An 18930-nucleotide genomic window follows, 5' to 3' on the forward strand; every position below is an offset into this window, starting at 1 on the left:
TGTGATTTTAGTACCTATACTCATTCATAAATTCCGTTTTCTGAGAAACGCGAAAAAAAGTATTGCCTGCTTTACTTAGGTTTTGAACGATATTATTGTTAGAAAAGTATTTTTGTCCCTAACAAAGTAGCGAGGATCCTTTTTAAAAAAATAATAGCATTGACTATTTTATCTGAGTATTTTGCAAAAAATTTCACTAGATAGAGACTTTAAATATTACAGCCATACTTTACAATTTTTTACGTGAATAGTATTTCTTGACATGTATAATTAAAAAAATTTCTGCATACATTTAAACTGTTATAGAAAAAATTCAAACGTTTTTCACATTCAAGTAAATGTATATATTTTTACAATTCTAACAATTTTTGATAAAGAAAGAAAAAATGGCTAATGGCTAAAAAAAAGGCCATAAAGAAAGAAACAACAATTTTTGTCTTTGAAAGGAGCATGATGTTCAACATAAAAATTGTGGTTTTTGCAATATTAAATGCAGTATTAACTGTAAATTCTGCTAAGATCCTAATAGTGTTCAATCATTTTGGGAAGAGTCACTACTTTCAAGGAAAAGCATTGGGACATGGATTGGCCAGAGCTGGACATGAAGTTACTATGGTTAGTCCATTTCAAGATCGTCAATATGTGAAGATGTACAATGAAATTGTTTTGGATGGTATCATGGATAACCTAGGTATTTAATTGTTACTAAAACAGTACTATCGCATTTTTACTTGTAAATTTACAATATATTTAAAGAAATTCAAGTAAATGAAAAGTATATAATTTGATCTTGTCTATACCTAATGGTCTAGATTGTCTACTACATCACAAATTGAACACTTTGAAGTTTCGCTGTTAGAGAATAGGTGTGCGCGTGTATACCTACTATGGCCCCGACTCAAACGTGTTAGGATTACTTGGGATCTTCTGCTTGTTGCTATTGGTCTCCAATTGGGCTGCTATTGGACTGGTGGATACTGGGGAGGCCATGGCCCTACTTGGGCTGTAGCGCCATAGGAAAAAGAGAAAGAAGTAGAAAGAGAGAAAGAGTTTAACAACACCAAAGTATTGACTAATCAAGAAGAGAGCACCTATTCGTAATAAGTCAAGCATAGTGCGGCAGATTCGTGCAAATATTATAAGAATTGTGCATTTAATGATAGAAGGACATAATTTGGACCACATATACTACGCATATAAAGGTTCAAATTTAGATATGAGGCCATCTCAGATTTTGCCTTTTACAAAAATGGCGGGTATTCAAAATGGCGACTATACATATATGACTAATTGCACGATAACTTTTGAAAGAAAAGGCCAATTTTTTTATGTATAAGATCAAGGTCTTGAACCGGAAGAATCAGTTTACGGAAAGTTGTGTTATTCCTGATTTTTTATGTAAAAATATGTTGTTTTTTTTCAATTCTTTCACCCTGTATATATTAGTTTTTCAAAAAGGTAATACCGCCATTGAAAAGAGCGTAAGCATATTTTTTAGGACATATTTTGACCTTTTTAGTTTTGTTAATTACCATCATGTTTCCCATCCACCTTCAACCTTTTTGTTCCAGCCCCAATTCACTGGTGACGGGAGAACTGGGCTGCGACCATCATTTGGGCCCAGCATAGCCTGGTCAATCGGTCTCTTTATTAGCTGAATGAGAACATCTTGTGTTGAAGGAAGATTGTCGATTGTTCTACCTTTCTGGTTAAACAGGTATTTTCGCGTATAATTCACTGACTTATGACTGCTAGTATGGTCATATAACAATACTACAAACCTCTCAAATGGTTTCTCTGAGATCAGATATAAGTATTACTTACTCCTTTGAGTAACATAGGTCTATTTTCCGGTGGAATTTACCATACTGAACAAACGGGGTCGTGAATTGCAAGTTTTAGAATTCCCTCTTGTCTTTTTCGCTTCAGCATCCATCTGGCTTGCAATTTTTAGAAGCCATGGAGGTGTTACCAGGAAAATGGTCCAATTAGTTTTCAATTAAATATCTTCTAAAAATATTTTTTAATATTTTTATTAGGATGAAAACTTTGACTTTTAATAGTATCAGTATATTTATATATTTTTATTTTCAGGATTGGAAACAAATTTCATAAACAATCCCAAAGTTTCATTTGCATACGTATACATACATCTATTACCACCCAACTGCTCGAATCTACACTGAAAGGACAATTAGCCACCCCAAATTTCAAGCTCTTTTGAACTCAAATCAAACTTTTGATGCAATTATTCTCGAAGATCTTGTAAATGGTGCCCTTAAGGCACTATCATGGCGCTTCAAAGCTCTCTTAATAATCTATTCTCCGATTGCTCCAATGACACATACCCATATCTTCGCAGGAAACTCAGCACCTACTTCATACGTTTCCAATGTTTTTATTGGTTTTTCGACGTCCATGACGTTTTGGGGGAGATCCTTCAACACCCTTATGTACATGTTTGAGACCACGTTTAATTATTTTGTGGCAGATCCTATGCAAGAAGCTGTTAAGAAGAAATATTTCCCAAATTATCCTGATTTGGACTCTATTAATAAAAATATATCTCTGTTTTTAATTAACAACCACGAAAGTATTAATTCGCCTATTCCCTCTGTTCCAAATATGATAAACATTTTGGGATTTCACCTAAAAGAGGAAAACACGTTACCTAAAAATCTACAAGATTATATAGATTCAGCTCATGAAGGCAAGTATAAAAATATTTTAATACCGGTTTATTCAGGGCGGGATTTGGATTGGCGCTTAAGTGGGAGTTGGCGCGAAGATTTTTGACGCCAAGAATTGGCTTGGTAGATAGAGCGGACGATGTTGTCTTTAGTAGGAGTCTCCAAGTCGAAGGCAAACGGATGCCGTCATCTCTTTTATTGAGACAATTTGGCCGGTTTTCGATTTCTATGGCTTCTCGGATAATCCTTGGTTTATAGAAGATAGGGGCTACAGTTCTGGAGTATTCAAAGTCAATTGTGTGACCTGTATAAAGATGGTGTTGGCCTAGGGCTGAAACTGAATCGGAAGTGCGAACAGATATGGAATGTTCATAAATCCTATTTTGGATTCTACGATTGGTTTGTCCTATGTAAGATCGGGGACAGTCTGCACAAGGAATTTCATAAACTCCGTGGTGTTCATTTGGAATGTTGTCTTTGACGGATCGGACAAGACATGAAAGTTTTTGTTGGGGGGTAAATATTGTTTTTATTCCTCGTGCCTTCAGAATTCTGTCGATTTTGTCAGTAACACATTTGATATAAGAAAGAAAAGCTTTTAGACAAGGCGAAAACGGCGGGTTCGTTGGAAAAAATATTCGTGAGATCACGAATTTTTTGCATAATCACATTCGTGAGACACCCCAGAATAAGGTTCAAGAAGTCGCCCACGCGAAAAGTGGTCCAATTTTTTTTAACAATTTTTTTAATCAAATTACAAAAATCAATATTTTCGGCCCGGAGAATTTTTTTTGATTTTTCTACCATTCCGGACAGAAAAGTTCTCTTATAATTTTTCTCTAAAGTTGATCGTGTTCTAGTTATAAGCAACTTAAAATTTAAAAAACGCGAAAATAGCCATTTTTAAGACTTAATAACTCGGTTAAAAATGATTATTATGAAAGTCAGAAAGTGACTAAATCAAATTTAAAGCCCCCCTTCATGATCCTGAAGAAATTTGTGTCATTAATTTATTACTAAGTTGTTATTTTAAATTATTAATAATGAGTGGTAAGATCGTATTGACGCGGCAGTTAATGTGAGTGCGAGTGAGATGCGCCATTGGACTGCCTGAATGGCATCTCTTTCGCACTTCGCACTCATCATGGACGGCCGCCTAATACGTACATTGCGCTCATTATTTTTACTTAAAAATAACACCTTAGTAATCAAATAATGACAAAAATTTCTTCAGGATTTTGTAGGGGGGCTATAAACTTTGACTTAGTTACTTTCTGACTTTCATAGTAGTAACTTTTAACCGAGTTATTAAGCCTTGAAAATCGCCATTTTTCGTTTTTTTTTTCAATTTTAAATTGCTTTTACCTCGAAAACGATTAACTTTAGAGAAAAATTATAAGAGACCTTTTTTATCCAGAATGGTCCAAAAAATCTAAAAAAAATTTGTTCCGGCCAAAAATATTGATTTTTGCAATTTGATTAAAAAAAATTGTTAAAAAAAATTTGCACAAATTTTCGCGTGGGCGACTTCTTGAATCTTATTCTGAAATGTCTCACGAATGTGATTATGCAAAAAAATCTCATGGGAATATTTTCTCCAAAGAACCCGCCGTTTTCGCCTTGTCTATTTCGTATGATCAGGGTCTGAGTCTTTGGGTTGGGATTGGGCGGGAGATTAAATAAGTTTGTGGATGCTCTTATCGATGCGATTTTCGCAGTACCGTTTTTGATGAGGGCTTGTTTTAAAGAAGAGACTTTACTAGACCTACTTGCGTCATCAGAAGGGCGTATTGATCTGGAGATAAGGGTATTAATGACTGAATTAATTTGTGAAGGTGGGTGATAATGATGAGCATGAGATGGCATCTATGCTGAAACCCACATGTTGGCTACGATTAGTGTTGCCCAAAATCGGTCTTGGTCTTGCAGTCTTGGTCTTGTTCTTGCGTTTTAGCAAGACCAAGACCAAGACCAAGACCGCCTTATTTTAGCAAGACCAAGACCAAGACTGACCGTGCAAGACTTGAGCAAGAACAAGACTAAGCCTGCGAGACTCTTGCGTCTTGCATTTAGGATTGAGTGTTGTTTTATGGAATATATTTGTTCGGGAATATAGGTCTGGATCCCGCGTATGAAAAAAAAGTTGATTAATAGCAAGCTGAAAATTTGTTAATAGCTTAAGACTGTCTAGTCGGACAAACTTTGATGTATGGGAACACTGGAACAGGGGAAGTTTTAATTGTGGAACAGGTTAAAAATTTGGAACGTCAGACCACGAAAACGTCACATGTATTTTGTCCGACAGAACTTCCAATTGATTTGTCACCCTTTCATTAAACGCTCATGCAAAAATCAGACTGGTATTTATCACCTGTCATAATTCCTGTCATTTGACATGTTCTACGTGTTCCACTCATTAAAATGCCCATTTGGTGATAAATAGCAGTCTGATTTTTGCATGAGAGTTTAATGAAAGGGTAACAAATCAATTGGAAGTTCTGTCGGACAAAATACATGTGACGTTTTCGTGGTCTGACGTTCCAAATTTTTAATCTGTTCCGCAATTAAAACTTCCCCTGTTCCAGTGTTCCCATATATGTATCAAAGTTTGTCCGACTAGACACCCTTAAGCTATTAACAAATTTTCGGCTTGCTATTAATCAACTTTTTTTTCATACGCGGGATCCAGACCCGCAATGAGACGCAAATTAGAGACAATGAGACGCAAAAAAATATGTAACAAAAATTTGGAAAATTGGATTTATGCGCATTATGAACAATACGATAAACATATATGTATAGCGAATTAAAATATCCATATAAGAATACTCAGAGATTTATTATTACAATGTAAATATAAAATATTTATTTTCTTTCCTAATATCAGACAACGCCTTCGCTCCGAAAGTAATTGTACTAGATTTTGAGAATACTTTTCATAAAATAATCTTCTTGTGTGACGCCGCACCGACAGTATAATAATAAGTATCACATTTCGCATTGAAACTTTTAAAGATATAATGTCACCTTTGTTGATAAAAATACAATACGGATAGCATATCCACTGTTACCGACACCCAGTCAATTGTTTTTCCTTATCAGTTAGTAGGAATAATACCATATCGTAAAGACTAAACGTCCTACTTATAAACTTTTTGCAGAGTGTGCAATTAGATATTAGATCAATAGGCCAAACAAAATTTTTTGCTGAAAAAGCACTAGATAAGATAATGCCCGGCTACCCTGTATAGTCCATTCACTTACGGTAAAATGTTACAAAACCTTGAAATTTTAAAGAACCGCTTGGATTTTGGATTGACGTATGATTGCGTACACATAGCTAACACGCTAAAAAAGAGATACTGGCCGATGCATGTGTGATTTTGCCCTGGGGATGAGTTTCACCTTTCACCCCTTCTTGGGGGGTTAAAAAACAAAGGTTCAAAATAAGTCGAGGTTGAATAAACTGACAATTCTAAGCAACTTTTGTTCTATTTTATTCATCTACAAATAAACCAAGTCAATACTTTTCGAGCTATTTGCGACTGAATATGTTCATTTTTCAACAAAAAAAAAACACGTTTTTCGACGGTTTTGCACAAAGGACTCAAAAAGTAAGTATTTTATCGAAAAAAATATTCTAAGCAAAATATATTTTAGAAAAAATTGAAATAAAATGATGCATTTAATGGTAGGGGAACCCAGGCGGGGATTTTTACTGGAGCGCGTCAGATTATCACATGGGGAGAAACCTTGTACCCTGTAAATGTACCTCTACCATATATTGGCTTTTAATACATGGAAATTCGTTAAGGGAGGCCCGAAAAAAATATATAACCTTAGAAAAACTCGAAATCGTCAGATTAATATAAGGTAAGTTTAGCATGTAATGCAAAACAGTGTACCTATATTTAAAAAATCTGACGATTTGAGCGGGGCGTAAGGAAATGGGTGAGTCACAAAGTTTCACAAAAAAGCCAATATTTCACGAAATGAATGTCAGATCGAAAAATTAAAAAGTACGTTCAATATTTTTGAAAAATCTATCGAAGGACACCAAACACAAAATGCAAAATTTTATTAAGAAACAGACTGACTCTCGTGGGACATGGTAGATAGCTCAGTTAGTTAGAGGTTAGACTATAGGCAGGGATAGTTTAGATCGTGAGTTTAAACCCACCCAATGTGAGTTGTTTAGACATTTATTAATTTGGTTGGTTTTTACTATGTCTATGTTAAGTCAAGCTGAAAATGTACCTATACGTTTACGTTGTTCTAAGATCTAAAGCAATATTTAATAAATAGCAATATGCTAGTGGGTAACTGCGAGACTTGCAAGACTCTTGCTGCAAGACCAAGACCAAGACTGGGAGTTCAATACCAAGACCAAGACCAAGACTTTCCAAGTCTCGTCTTGGTCTTGCATTTGGGCAACACTAGCTACGATATGTTGAGGATACATTCGTCATTTGGCCCCACAGCAGGGATGCTCTAGTGTCCTTTCAAGCCTATCTGAATGGTATAATACATCAGTGGCGGCCCGTGAGGTAGTGCCATAGAGCCATGGCACTACCTTGCTAACTATGCAGAAACATATTTTTTATCTTAAAAACATTTTAATGCCTGTTTATTTTTTTTGTGAATATTTCTCTTTATTTTTATAAATTATATCAAATCTGGCAACTGTGTAGCGCAATGCAAATCTACCGACTCTGGCCACCCACAGCTGACCGGATAAAGGATGAAAATCATAAAAATCCCAGTGCCGAACGGCATAGTGGCTCGTGAGAAAAGAGAAAGATTGTATGAGCATCCTGTGTAAGTGACAGAGAGAGAGCGGTATTGCACTTTTAACATACGTTTAAATTGGAGTCTCCGTGCCAGGCTCGAAATCTCGAAAAGGAAGTTAGTGGATCTTAAGATACAATGTTTTAGATCTACATATTTCTAGTTTCTTTACGCGTTCGCTTGACGCTATTGTGTTTATTGTCTACTACTGTATTGAATATTTGTGTTTATACTCTACTATATTTTTTAATTTGTAATTATTAGTTAGTGCGTTGTGATCGTGGGTGTCGTAGGTATAAAAATAATATTTTGATTATTTTCTACGTTTAATTTATTTATTGACAATGAATCAAATTAGTATATTAAAAAACTCTTTTGGTGGTTTTTCGTTAGAAAAAAAAACTACAAATTAAAGAACTCGGTCGGCCTTTACCCGATTTAAAAATTGAAAAACAAAGTGGAAATGGACAAAAACTTCGCTGTCGTAAGTTTAATAAAATTATTTATGATAAAAATAGCTGGTTGTGTGGTTGCGAACAAACTAATAAACTCTTCTGTTTTGTATGCGTTTTGTTTGGAGGTGACGAGACTTGGTCAAACAAAGGCACCGATGATCTTGTACATATATGGGAGAAATTGAAATCCCATGAAAAATCTAAAGTGCACATGAATAACGTTTTTAGCTTTTCAATGCTTGGTAAGTTAAATATAAAAACCCAATTAAATTCAGCTTATCGTGATACTCTATTTATATTTTATATCCTTTTTGACCATATCGTAAAACCGCCACAAAAAATTTAGGCAGCTGCCCGGATTCTGGCACTACCTTCCTAAAGTTATACGAGCCGCCACTGTAATACATCCCAGTATCAGTTCACGATGGAGATGGTGACTGATTTATCCTTACCATTTCTCGACATTCCCATAAAGAAGAACCAATTCCAAGGTTTTCACCACTCTGTTTATCGAAAACCCTCCCATACCAACCGCTACTTGCATGCTAACTCTAGTTGATTATTATATAAATTTATTTCAATTTTAGGCGTGATTCTATTCAGTTTTGGTTCATTTGTAAATCCTTCTCAATTGAGCCCTCGCGTCAAGCAAGCTTTTGTTAAGGCATTGGGCAAACTCAAACAAAAAGTTTTGTGGAAATCCGATGAAGATAGTTTTTTGGGCAAACCAAACAATATAAAGTTAAGTAAATGGCTACCACAGGAAGATATTTTAGGTGAGTATATGTTGACGTTAATTTTCTTTGTTCAGACTCTTAGAGAAGATTCTTTGACTCTTTTCAAAGAAAATTAAAGGATTTCAAAAAACATAATTATCATTTATAAGACCCAGCTTTCCAAGCGATATCAAAATTGTAGGTTTATTTTTCCAATAGATATTATTAGGTAACTTGCATAAAATTTTTAATTCGAACAAAATGCTATATAAATCACAACAGAACATAATTTAAAAAATATCAAAGAAAAAAGTTATTTTTATCTTTCGTTTGGCCCCTAAAAATGATCAAAATCGAGAAAAAAATCAAATTATAGCAGCCAGTCCAAAGCGCGCCCTCGTGGGTCATGGCATCATAAAGTTAAAAATGTTCTGAGTTTCGCGCCATTAATTCATACGTTTAATATCCGTTTACTTGTCGTAGTCATTTTACGCTGTATCTCAGTTTGATAAATCTTTAGATAGTTGCTGCTTGCTGCGAACTATATATTTCATAATATTTGAGTGTTTTTGTTAAGACAATTTTTTTAAAATGATCGAAGAGTGTTTCTCTAAAGGACAGTATATGATAACTTACCCATTATAAACATGAATCTTTATTATTATGATTAGTTTATTTTAAAGTAAAAGCAGTTCCAGAAAAATATTGTATGGGTAAATATCATTCAATATGTAATGTTGTACATCAAAATATACCAAAAGTTATATTTATTTTTTGTTCAAAAATACAATTGATTTATTAAAAAAACTTACAGATATTAAATACTTTACATTAAAATTATCTTCACATACATCAAGACCTTGAGAATGAACTAAAATATATTTAATGTCATTTCAACATAAACATTAAATTTAAATTGTTTAAAATTACAGCTCATCCCAACTGCAAACTTTTTATCACCCATGCTGGCTTTCTAAGCACAATTGAGACCATTTATCATGGGGTACCAGTTTTAACGTTTCCTTTAACTGGAGATCAAGATTTGAATGCATTTAGGGCAGTGGAAATAGATATGGGACATACGGCGGTACTTCGTGACATAACAGAAGAAAAACTTGACTACTTCTTAGACCAGCTTCTTCACAACGATAAGTGAGTACATGTTTTTATTTAATATTATGTGGCAATGATAATATATGATGCTGAAAAATATAAAGGATTAAAAATTTCGTGTGAAACACCGTCTTCTTTAACGCAGAAAAACTTCAACTATTAAAAATGAATAGATATAGTCGAGGAAATGAAGCATTTTGGCTCGCAATTTTTTCGTCCAGCATGGATTTACTTGAAATTTTCACAGAAGGTAGGGAATAGTCCAAGGATCATTTTCTATATCATGCCGCTGTACGCTAAAACTTTGGGGGTGGTTGCTACCCCATCTCGGGGGCGGGAATTTTTTATTACATTTTAACCATGTAAATCGATGTAAAAGGTAATTCTACGAAAAAAATGTTTTTTACATTTTCTTCGTAAAACCAATATTTTTCGAGTTATTCGCGCTTGAAAGTAACAGTTTTTCGATGAAAAAATCGACTTTTTTAGAGGGTTTTTTGAGAATACCTCGAAACATATGCATTTAATCAAAAAACTGTAGATACCAAAATTGTATTTTTTAGTAACACAAACCAAATTCTTTCTCTGTAGTATCTTTAAGACCAATACAAACCGAGATGCGGCATGTTAAAAGTTAGCTTTTTTCGTCAAATGCATAATTTGAAATGTTCAAAGTAAAATAACGGAAAAACTTTGCATTTTTCGAGGAAAACTTAAATAATCTTTTTTCAGTATACAATAAGTACTTTCAAAAAATAATAATAAAAAGTTTCTAGCCTGAAAATTAAGCGACATATGATCAAAAAAAGATCGGTACCTGCTTTTCTCTATGAAAAAATCAGTGAAAACAACCCCCTAACTACCCTCCTAATTAAAAATTGGTCTTCACTTTTCTGTAATCCCTTTTATATTTGTATTATCAATACACCCAAGAAGTTTGACCTATTTAGAAGACCTAGTTTTAGAAAAATTGGAGTTTAAAAAAAATAATTTTTTGGAATTTCCCATTTTTTCCTTTTACTTCAAAATATCTCCGAAAATACTGGAGATACGAAAAAAATGATAAACTACTAAACTGTAGCTTTTTTAATAACTAAAATTCCTTTGTGCATAGATTTTCATTACAGTGAAAAGTTAGCGAGATATAGTTATATAAAACCTCTATTTACTAGCGAACACCCCCTTATTTGAGCCCTTTAAACCCACCCTAATTAAAAACTAAGGGATCTTACGCAATTTAGTTTACATAGTCTTATAACTCTTCAAAAATCCTACAAAGTCACTTTTGAAAAAACTTTTTATCGCCAAAAATGAAGGAGCTATGTTTATAAAACCAATTATCTTTTTCGAAAAATTCAGATAGTCCGCTTATGGATAATTTTCAATGTATGTATAATACCACAGAACCGGTTCGTATATACTGGAAGATGACTAAAAAACTATTTGTTTGTATTTGAACATATTTGTAAATTCGTAAATTCGTATTTTTATGTAAATAAATGTTTTTGTAATTCTTTTATTCTACTTTTTTTCTGTATAATAGATCTATTAAAATATCTACTTATAAAAACTGTAATATTATTAAGTGTGGTTTTTAAGGGTTGAAATATTATGATATTATTTCCTAAAGTATAAAACAATCATTATTTAACCAATCAAAACCAAATTTTACCCATATTAAAGTTTACAATGTTTTTATATAATTTTTGAAAATAAGGGGTAGTTTACACCTTTAAAAATAATCAACGCCCTTAACCCGGCACCTGCCACGTGGCTTTGCAAGGCGCCAACTTACACGTGGGGTGCTCACAGCACCCCTTAAAAATTTTCTGTGATCTACTTGTTTAAAAAACAAAATAATGTGTTGAGTAACACAAGAATATAAAAAACATGTTTTATTAACTTATTAGCCACTAATATATTGTAAAAGTTAAAAAATAAAATGAAAAAGATGTTATAAGCAAATTAGCAAGTACCAAGCCATAATAAATGAAGTCAAGTAAAATATCTAAAAAAATTAAAATTTAGTGAGTATGGAGTCTATATTAATAATTTAAATAAGTTATTTCAATAAAAAATGTAAATTTGACCTGTTTATCAAAATACAAAAAAAAATTAAAACTTAAAGTACCAGATGATGACACCCCAATTCGACTTTAGAGCTACAAGTTCAGAATGACACTAAATAACCACTTCAAACACTAACACATCTATGCTATATATTATTATAGAAAGCTATTATGACGCACAGCTTGGTTACCAAACTTGAAATACCAAATATTTGATAAAAATGTGTTATGGGGTGCTGGTAGCACTCCATGTGGCAGGTGCCGGGTTAAGCATGATATAGAATATGAAGTACAGGGTACCCAAGTAGCAATTTGTCGACGCGACAACGTTGTCTACCGCGTGGCAACGTTTTCTTACAACGTTGTTATTGCCTAAAAGACGACCCTATTCTGCACTGATTTGGTGGACGATTTTTGAGTTGTCTTGACGTTGCCTAGGCAACATCCTGTTTAAGCAACATCGTTTCGCAACCGTTGCATAAGACAACTGAAGCGACTATAAAAAGCACCTGCGCGTGCAATGGTTGCTCAAGGAGTCAGACTAGTTATGTTTTTTACCTATATTTTTAACATCTGTATGGTGAATGCGAAAACCAAAAAGTAAACTGTTTTGACATCGTATTGGGTATTTAAATTTATATGATATAAATACATAAAGGACTTATTACCTGATGTGAAATTTATAAACACATCTCAGATTTTATATTCTGTGTTTTCATTTTCTTTACATCCCAAAAATCTCAAGTAAAACCAAAATGGCGCATTAAACAATATTACCAATATTACTAAAAAAATACCTAATTACCAACCTTAGACTGATAAGACAACTTAGAAGTCCAATCGCCAACCAAACCCGGCCGCGCCGACTATCAAAACCATTTTAGAACGCACCCTCTTATTGGGTGACAGAGGTCATGTGACCAGTGTCAAAAGTGTATCATTCTCATTAACAGCGTTGCCACATTTAGTAGATTTCTATTTTTTTGGTAGATTTTTGATATTTTTTAAAAAATTCTAGTAGGCAATATTTTTTAGTAGATTTTTGGTATATTTCAACAGAATTTGATCCATTATTTTCGAATCATGAGGAAACTATAATAAGTCTTTTTGAAAAATTTAACCGCAGAATGAAAGACTGCATTATTTAGAAAAACCAAAACGTTTCTTTTGAACGAGATATTTGGAATTAAAAGTCACTAAATTTTTTCTTTTTTTCACCACTGTAACGTATTAAAATAAACATTATAGAAGTTTTCAGGGACTTTCGGTCCTCGGTAATAACGTAATCTTTCTTTGTGCGTTTAAATTTTTCAAAAATACTTATTAGTTTTCTAAGGATTCGCAAAAAACGGAAACATTTAAAATACATTGAACATTTTAACAGACGACATTTTGCACCTATCCCCTTAAGTTAGCTGTTGTTTTTATTATAAAAAATCCCAAATATATCCCAAAAATATTTAAGTATATTTTAGTTTTTGATTTAGTAGATTTTAGCTAAAAAATGATAATTAACCAGTTGGTGGTTTGGAATAATTAGGTTTCCAATTTTGTGGAATTGCTCTTGGGACATTTAGGACGGATGTGCATATCACTGTATTACTGTATATTTACATGGCCTAAAAAGAATCTACTGATTTTGTGAAAACAAAACTACTGAAAGAGTTAAAACTGACCTGGCAACCCTGTCTACCAAAGCAGATACAAAGATGGTTATCAAACTATATATAACCGGTAATACTATATATTATTTATCTATGGTTATCAAATCTCAAATCTACTGATAAAACAATAGAATGGAAACCAGCTATTAAAAAAACAAATAAACAGGTTGTTTATTTGTTATAACAAATAAATCGAAAATTTCTATCAAAATAAAATATATAATAATTAGTTTAGCATTATAACATTTTTAAGTCGTTGCGATTGTTGAAAAAACTGAAGTGTGATATGTAGTTGTCAAAATGGTAATAAATTAGTTGCCCGTATAACTACAGGTTGTAACATCGTAATGTCAGTCGGGGTAGGGGACGTTGGCCGAAATAACTGAAAATGCTCTCGGGCAACGTTGTAGACAGTGCATTTGTTTGTACTGACAACCAATGCATCGAAAAATTGCTACTTAAAGATAAGATGATCCTAATCCCAAATTTTTATGTAAATCGATGCAAGCCGAAATTATTCTTTTAGGATAAGTAAATTTTTTATATATATATAGTTCCAATAAGGGTGGTTTTAAGGGTTGAAATATTATGATAGTATATCTTAAAGCATAAAACAATCATTATGTAACTAATAAGAACCAATTGACAATATTAAAGTTTAAAATGTTATTTTATAATTTTTTCAATTAGGGGTAGTTTTCACCCTTAAAAAACCAAAAGCGTACAACGGCTCAATATAGAAAATGAACTAGAGAGTGTAATGAGCCTAAACCCAAATTTTTGTACAAATCGATGCTGGACGAAAAAATTGCGAGGTTTTGCCATTTTTTCAGCTTCATTTCTTCGACTAATAAAACAATACTTACAAATTATAGAGGATGGTATAAATCTCTGTCTGAAATACAGGGGTACATTCTTCTTCATCATCAGCATACAACGTTCTACGCCCAAAGCACAGTATATAGAGGTTCCACAGTAAAACCACTCCTCTGTCGGCGCTTTGATCTCAAGAAGTAATAAAGACAGTACGCAATTGGTAATTCACCAGTGGTGGATGCGGTGGATCACCCTGTTAAAATCCGTACGTTTCTATGCGAGAGTGGGGCAAAAGCGACTAAGAACATTGCTCGGTCGCCATGCGCGACTACAGATTTTACTTCCAATTTTGCGGAGAGTGGTTCTACTGTCCCTCTTTATACTGTGCCCAAAGTTCTACAGTTCTGTCGGTCTTGAACATCCTGCGGGCAGCGGGCAGTTCCCAGAGATTTTTTTGACATCGGTCGTCTATCCATCGTGTAGGTAGTCTACGTCTGCTTCTCTTACCTGCTCGTAGTCTTCACGCTATAATTTTTGGGTTCACCATCCGTCGATCATTCTGGTAGCATGATCCGCCCAGATCCACTTCAGCCAAGCTATGTGCTCTATGACAACTGTGACGCCTGTATTTCTTCTTCTTATTTCGTCGTTTCTAAGCCTCTCTTGAGTGAGAGTCAATTCAAGTAATAAGTAATGACCGTTCCTTTCTTCTTTGGGCTACTCCAAGTTCAGGTACTGTGGCCTGGGTTAATGAAAGTGTTTCTGCAAAATTGATATAAATTTAAAGACAACTAGAGATTGTAATTGCTGGATCCAGCAATCCAGCTGGATCCAACCCTTTTTTTACATGCTGGAGCCAGCAAACCGGGCTGAATCCAGCAGCGCGGATCCGCAAACGTGTCAAATTCGAAATAAGTTACTGAATGTCTTCATTAGCCTCTTTATTCAAAGCCGTGAGTCGGCAACTTGCCATTATATCCCACTAGGAGTAGCTCAGTATGCTGGAAAGTTTCTACAGCCTAAAAGTTTGCATCGATAAAGCGTTGATAGACATTGATTTTGCGATAAAATTCTCTGCTGGCGAGTGGTCAATAATCATCGAGTTGATGGCCACTCTCTAATCGGTAAAACTGGCTGTAGAAGCTCTTTGCAGAAGAGAATCCACTTTGATAACGGCCGACACAACCATGACATTTGTCTTGGACAAACTAAATGGCCAGGACTCTGGCCTTAACGCCAATCTATCGGAAGCACTACGCAACATAATCGCGGAACAGTATCTCTCTGAAATTAAAGTTACATTAATGTACTTACAAAATCAAAAAAGTATGACGAAGGAGGAAGGACTAAACAATCCTGGTTATTTCCCCATGCCGAAAAAGAAAGCAATGCGACAAGAGATGAAAAATTTGTTGATTCGTTTAAATAAAACAAGTAACTGTGGAACCAGTGTAAGAGGACATAATGAAAGATGGGCCAACTAATCCGGAGTCCGTGAATTTTACTTTGGAACAAGAACTTGAGATTGAATTGAAACGAGAAAAAGAAAACTTTTATAACCAAAAAAAATGGTTCTCAAAAAGATTACAAAATGATTTTGGAAAAGGAAATGGCAGTTTATGAGGCCAAAAGAGTGGAAGGCGATCATTTGTCAATGGTCTATGACTATTTGATGACCTTAAAACTGACCAGCACAGAGGCCGGAAGGGCTTTCTCCGCAACCGGCTATACGTGTAGTTTTGTGCGAAGTAAGTTAGGCCTATGTTTTTTAAGGTCTCTCTTCCAAGAAACTAAATAATAGGGATGTTCACTAATTTTTAAATATAGTTAAATTCAATAGATTACAAGGTATATAAAAACGTAACAATCATAAAACTGTTTAAAAATGTATATTTTTTAAGATAAATGAGTTCATAATGTTGATTTTCTTGGAGGCTAGAAAAACGGTACCCTGCAGCGAGGCTACGGTCTGTGACGTCAGCAGTCGTAACGTCTTTGATCGACGACTAGTTTTGTATACTTATTTACGAAGTGTATTTGAATGTGCGCAGTTTTTTACGTATTTGATTATTAAAAATGAAGCCAAATAAGTGGTGTTTTGTTTTGGGTGTGTAAATACATCAAAAAACAGTTCTGACAAGATTTTCATGACCGTTCCAGCCAATTTAAAACAGAAAAAGAAATGGTTTGTTGCAGCTAGAACTTAAAATAACTAACTTAAAGAATTAACTTAATAAAATAAACATTATAGAAGTTTTCCAGAGACTTTTGGCCCTTGGTAATAATGTAATTGTTCTTTCTGCATTTACATTTTTCAAAAGTACTTATATATTAGTTTTCTCAGAATTCGAAAAAGATGAATGAATTTAAATAGCATTAGACCGAGATTTTGCTCCTACCCCCTTAAGGAGTAAATGAAAAAGTTTCGGGACCTCAAATTTGTATTCCTTAAACTGGGATATTCCTAAAAACGGGATTCTAATAATACATACAGTAAAAGTAAACCTTGAAATAACTACATGTGGATGTAGGTATGACTTGATATTATATTAATATCATTAATAATATAGTGAAAAGATTGGTTGAAATGAAAATGTATAATACCCAAGTTCAAAAATATTTTTTACCTTGGAACAGTTGTCAACTCGAAATACGAAACAACCGAAATAAGATCTAGAGTTGAAAAGGACAGAGCAAACATTTAACAACATGCATGAGAAATATTTTCACCCATCGCGACATAATAATATCTCTCTCACTAAGAATGCGGCTGCTAAAATGTTATTATTTCCGGTCTTGCTATATGGCGCAGAGGCCTGGACAATAATGGAAACATTAATGAAAAAGCTAGAGGCATTCGAGATGTGGGTGTACCCATGTATTCTCAAAATATCCTGGCGACCCACACCAACGTACATGTATTGCGTCGAATGGGAAAACAAAAAGAAATCTCTTTTACAAATAAGAAACGAAATCTAAAATATTTCGGTCATCTCATGAGGCATGATAAATATCGTATACTCCAACTGATAACGCAAGGTAAAATAGAGAGCAAACGCGGACCCGGAAGAAAAGCGACACTCATGACTTAAAAACTTACGCCAATGATTTGGACAAAAATCGATCGAGTTATTCAGAAACGCCGCAAATGAAATTAAAATTGCCATGATAATAGCCAACGTCCACAGCGGACAAGGCACATGAAGAAGAATAAAAATATTTTAATACACCTAACCAAAGTAAGGTAATACAATGCATGCATACAACTTTCTCTATTTTTTTTGTGGAGTATTAAGCATTTATTTTTTTAGCTTAAAGAAGACATGGAAAATTATATGGAATATACACCCAGTAAAGCTGTGGTAGATTTATTTTTTTACAAGATGCCAATAAATCATACACCATTGTTACATCTACACTACAGTCGGTAGTTTATACGAATCGGCTTTCTGAAAACCTTCTTCCATTTTATTTGTTTATTTTTGTACCACCCAAAATATGTCCTTACAAACAGTCTATCCACTTTAAACTAAACAAACTCACTATAAAACTCCACTTTAACCCTGATAAAACAAGAAGAGAACAAAATAAAATGACCTGAAACGTCAAACAGGTAAACAATAACACTATGAGAATGGCGCGCGCTTGGGGTATGCAACTAGTGACGTCAGGCCAATAGAGAAGCGTTCTTGAAATTTAAAATAATGCTAGATTTCTAATAAAGATTTTTTATAGAAAGGCTTTTTCAATTTTGTTGAAATTTTAGACAATTATTCCTAGGGTGTTTCTTAATCGTTTTACATGTTTGAAATGACTATTTAATTTTTTGTGAACATCCCTATTCATGTTAAAAAATTTAGAAATTTAAAAATTTAGAATACAGACAAAAAACATTAAAATCGTGTTTTTACTGTGATTCCACAATTTGCTGGATCCAGCTGGATTCAGGCCAATCTTGCAAAAATCCAGCTGGATTGAAAATGCTGCTGGATTGCAATCCCTAAAGACAACCATTTTTTACGTCGCTGGGTATATTTTACTTCTAATAATTTCTTTGTTACAGTTACAGGCAGAATGCGAAGAAACGATCGGAATATACATGAGACCGTCCCATGAAGCGAATGGATTACGCCGTATACTGGGTGGAGTACGTGATCCGCCATAAAGATCTATCCCATATGAGGGTAGCTGCTCTAGAACTGACTTGGTATCAATATTTTCTTATAGATGTGATTCTGGTCTGGTGTTTGGTTGCGCTAACCAGCATTTTCTCCATTTACTATATTTGTAAAATACTACTATGTAAATTTTATCTGCAGAGAAATAAAATAAAAGTAAATTAATTTCTAATGTATGTAGATATTTTGAATACACATCAATATAGGTACTTAAAAGAAAATACCCAATATATCTAATATTTGATTCAGTCTTGACTCCTCGTCTCGAAACCGGAAATTTTGGTTGTTGTCTGATCGGTTGAGTTTCTCCGAAATTTATTTTATGGATTACTATGCTTGTTCTAGACCAGGAATGGGGAAACTAAAGCCTGCGGCCATCTCCGGCCTGCGAAGCGTTAATAGTCCAGAAAGCCACTGCGCATCTGCTAGGAAAAATATTCC

General features: G+C 34.0%; 1 protein-coding gene across 1 annotated transcript; it reads left to right on the top strand.

Annotated features, from left to right (window-relative positions):
• Positions 1–406: 406 nt before the first annotated feature.
• Positions 407–18562, top strand: LOC114341353 (UDP-glycosyltransferase UGT5-like). Its single transcript, XM_050647704.1, has 4 exons — positions 407–691; positions 8521–8709; positions 9582–9801; positions 18375–18562. The coding sequence occupies exons 1-4, from the start codon at positions 451–453 to the stop codon at positions 18412–18414; spliced, it is 690 nt and encodes a 229-aa protein (XP_050503661.1). The 5' UTR covers positions 407–450; the 3' UTR covers positions 18415–18562.
• The last annotated feature ends 368 nt before the right edge of the window (positions 18563–18930 follow it).

This window comes from Diabrotica virgifera, chromosome 3 (assembly GCF_917563875.1).
Source record: "Diabrotica virgifera virgifera chromosome 3, PGI_DIABVI_V3a".
Taxonomy (NCBI): domain Eukaryota; kingdom Metazoa; phylum Arthropoda; class Insecta; order Coleoptera; family Chrysomelidae; genus Diabrotica; species Diabrotica virgifera.

Coding starts and splice junctions, on each gene's coding strand:
- LOC114341353 (XM_050647704.1), top strand. CDS start 451: ATGATGTTCAACATAAAAATTGTGGTTTTTGCAATATTAAATGCAGTA. Junction 8,710..9,581: donor ACCACAGGAAGATATTTTAG/GTGAGTATATGT, acceptor TTAAAATTACAG/CTCATCCCAACTGCAAACTT. Junction 9,802..18,374: donor CAGCTTCTTCACAACGATAA/GTGAGTACATGT, acceptor TCTTTGTTACAG/TTACAGGCAGAATGCGAAGA.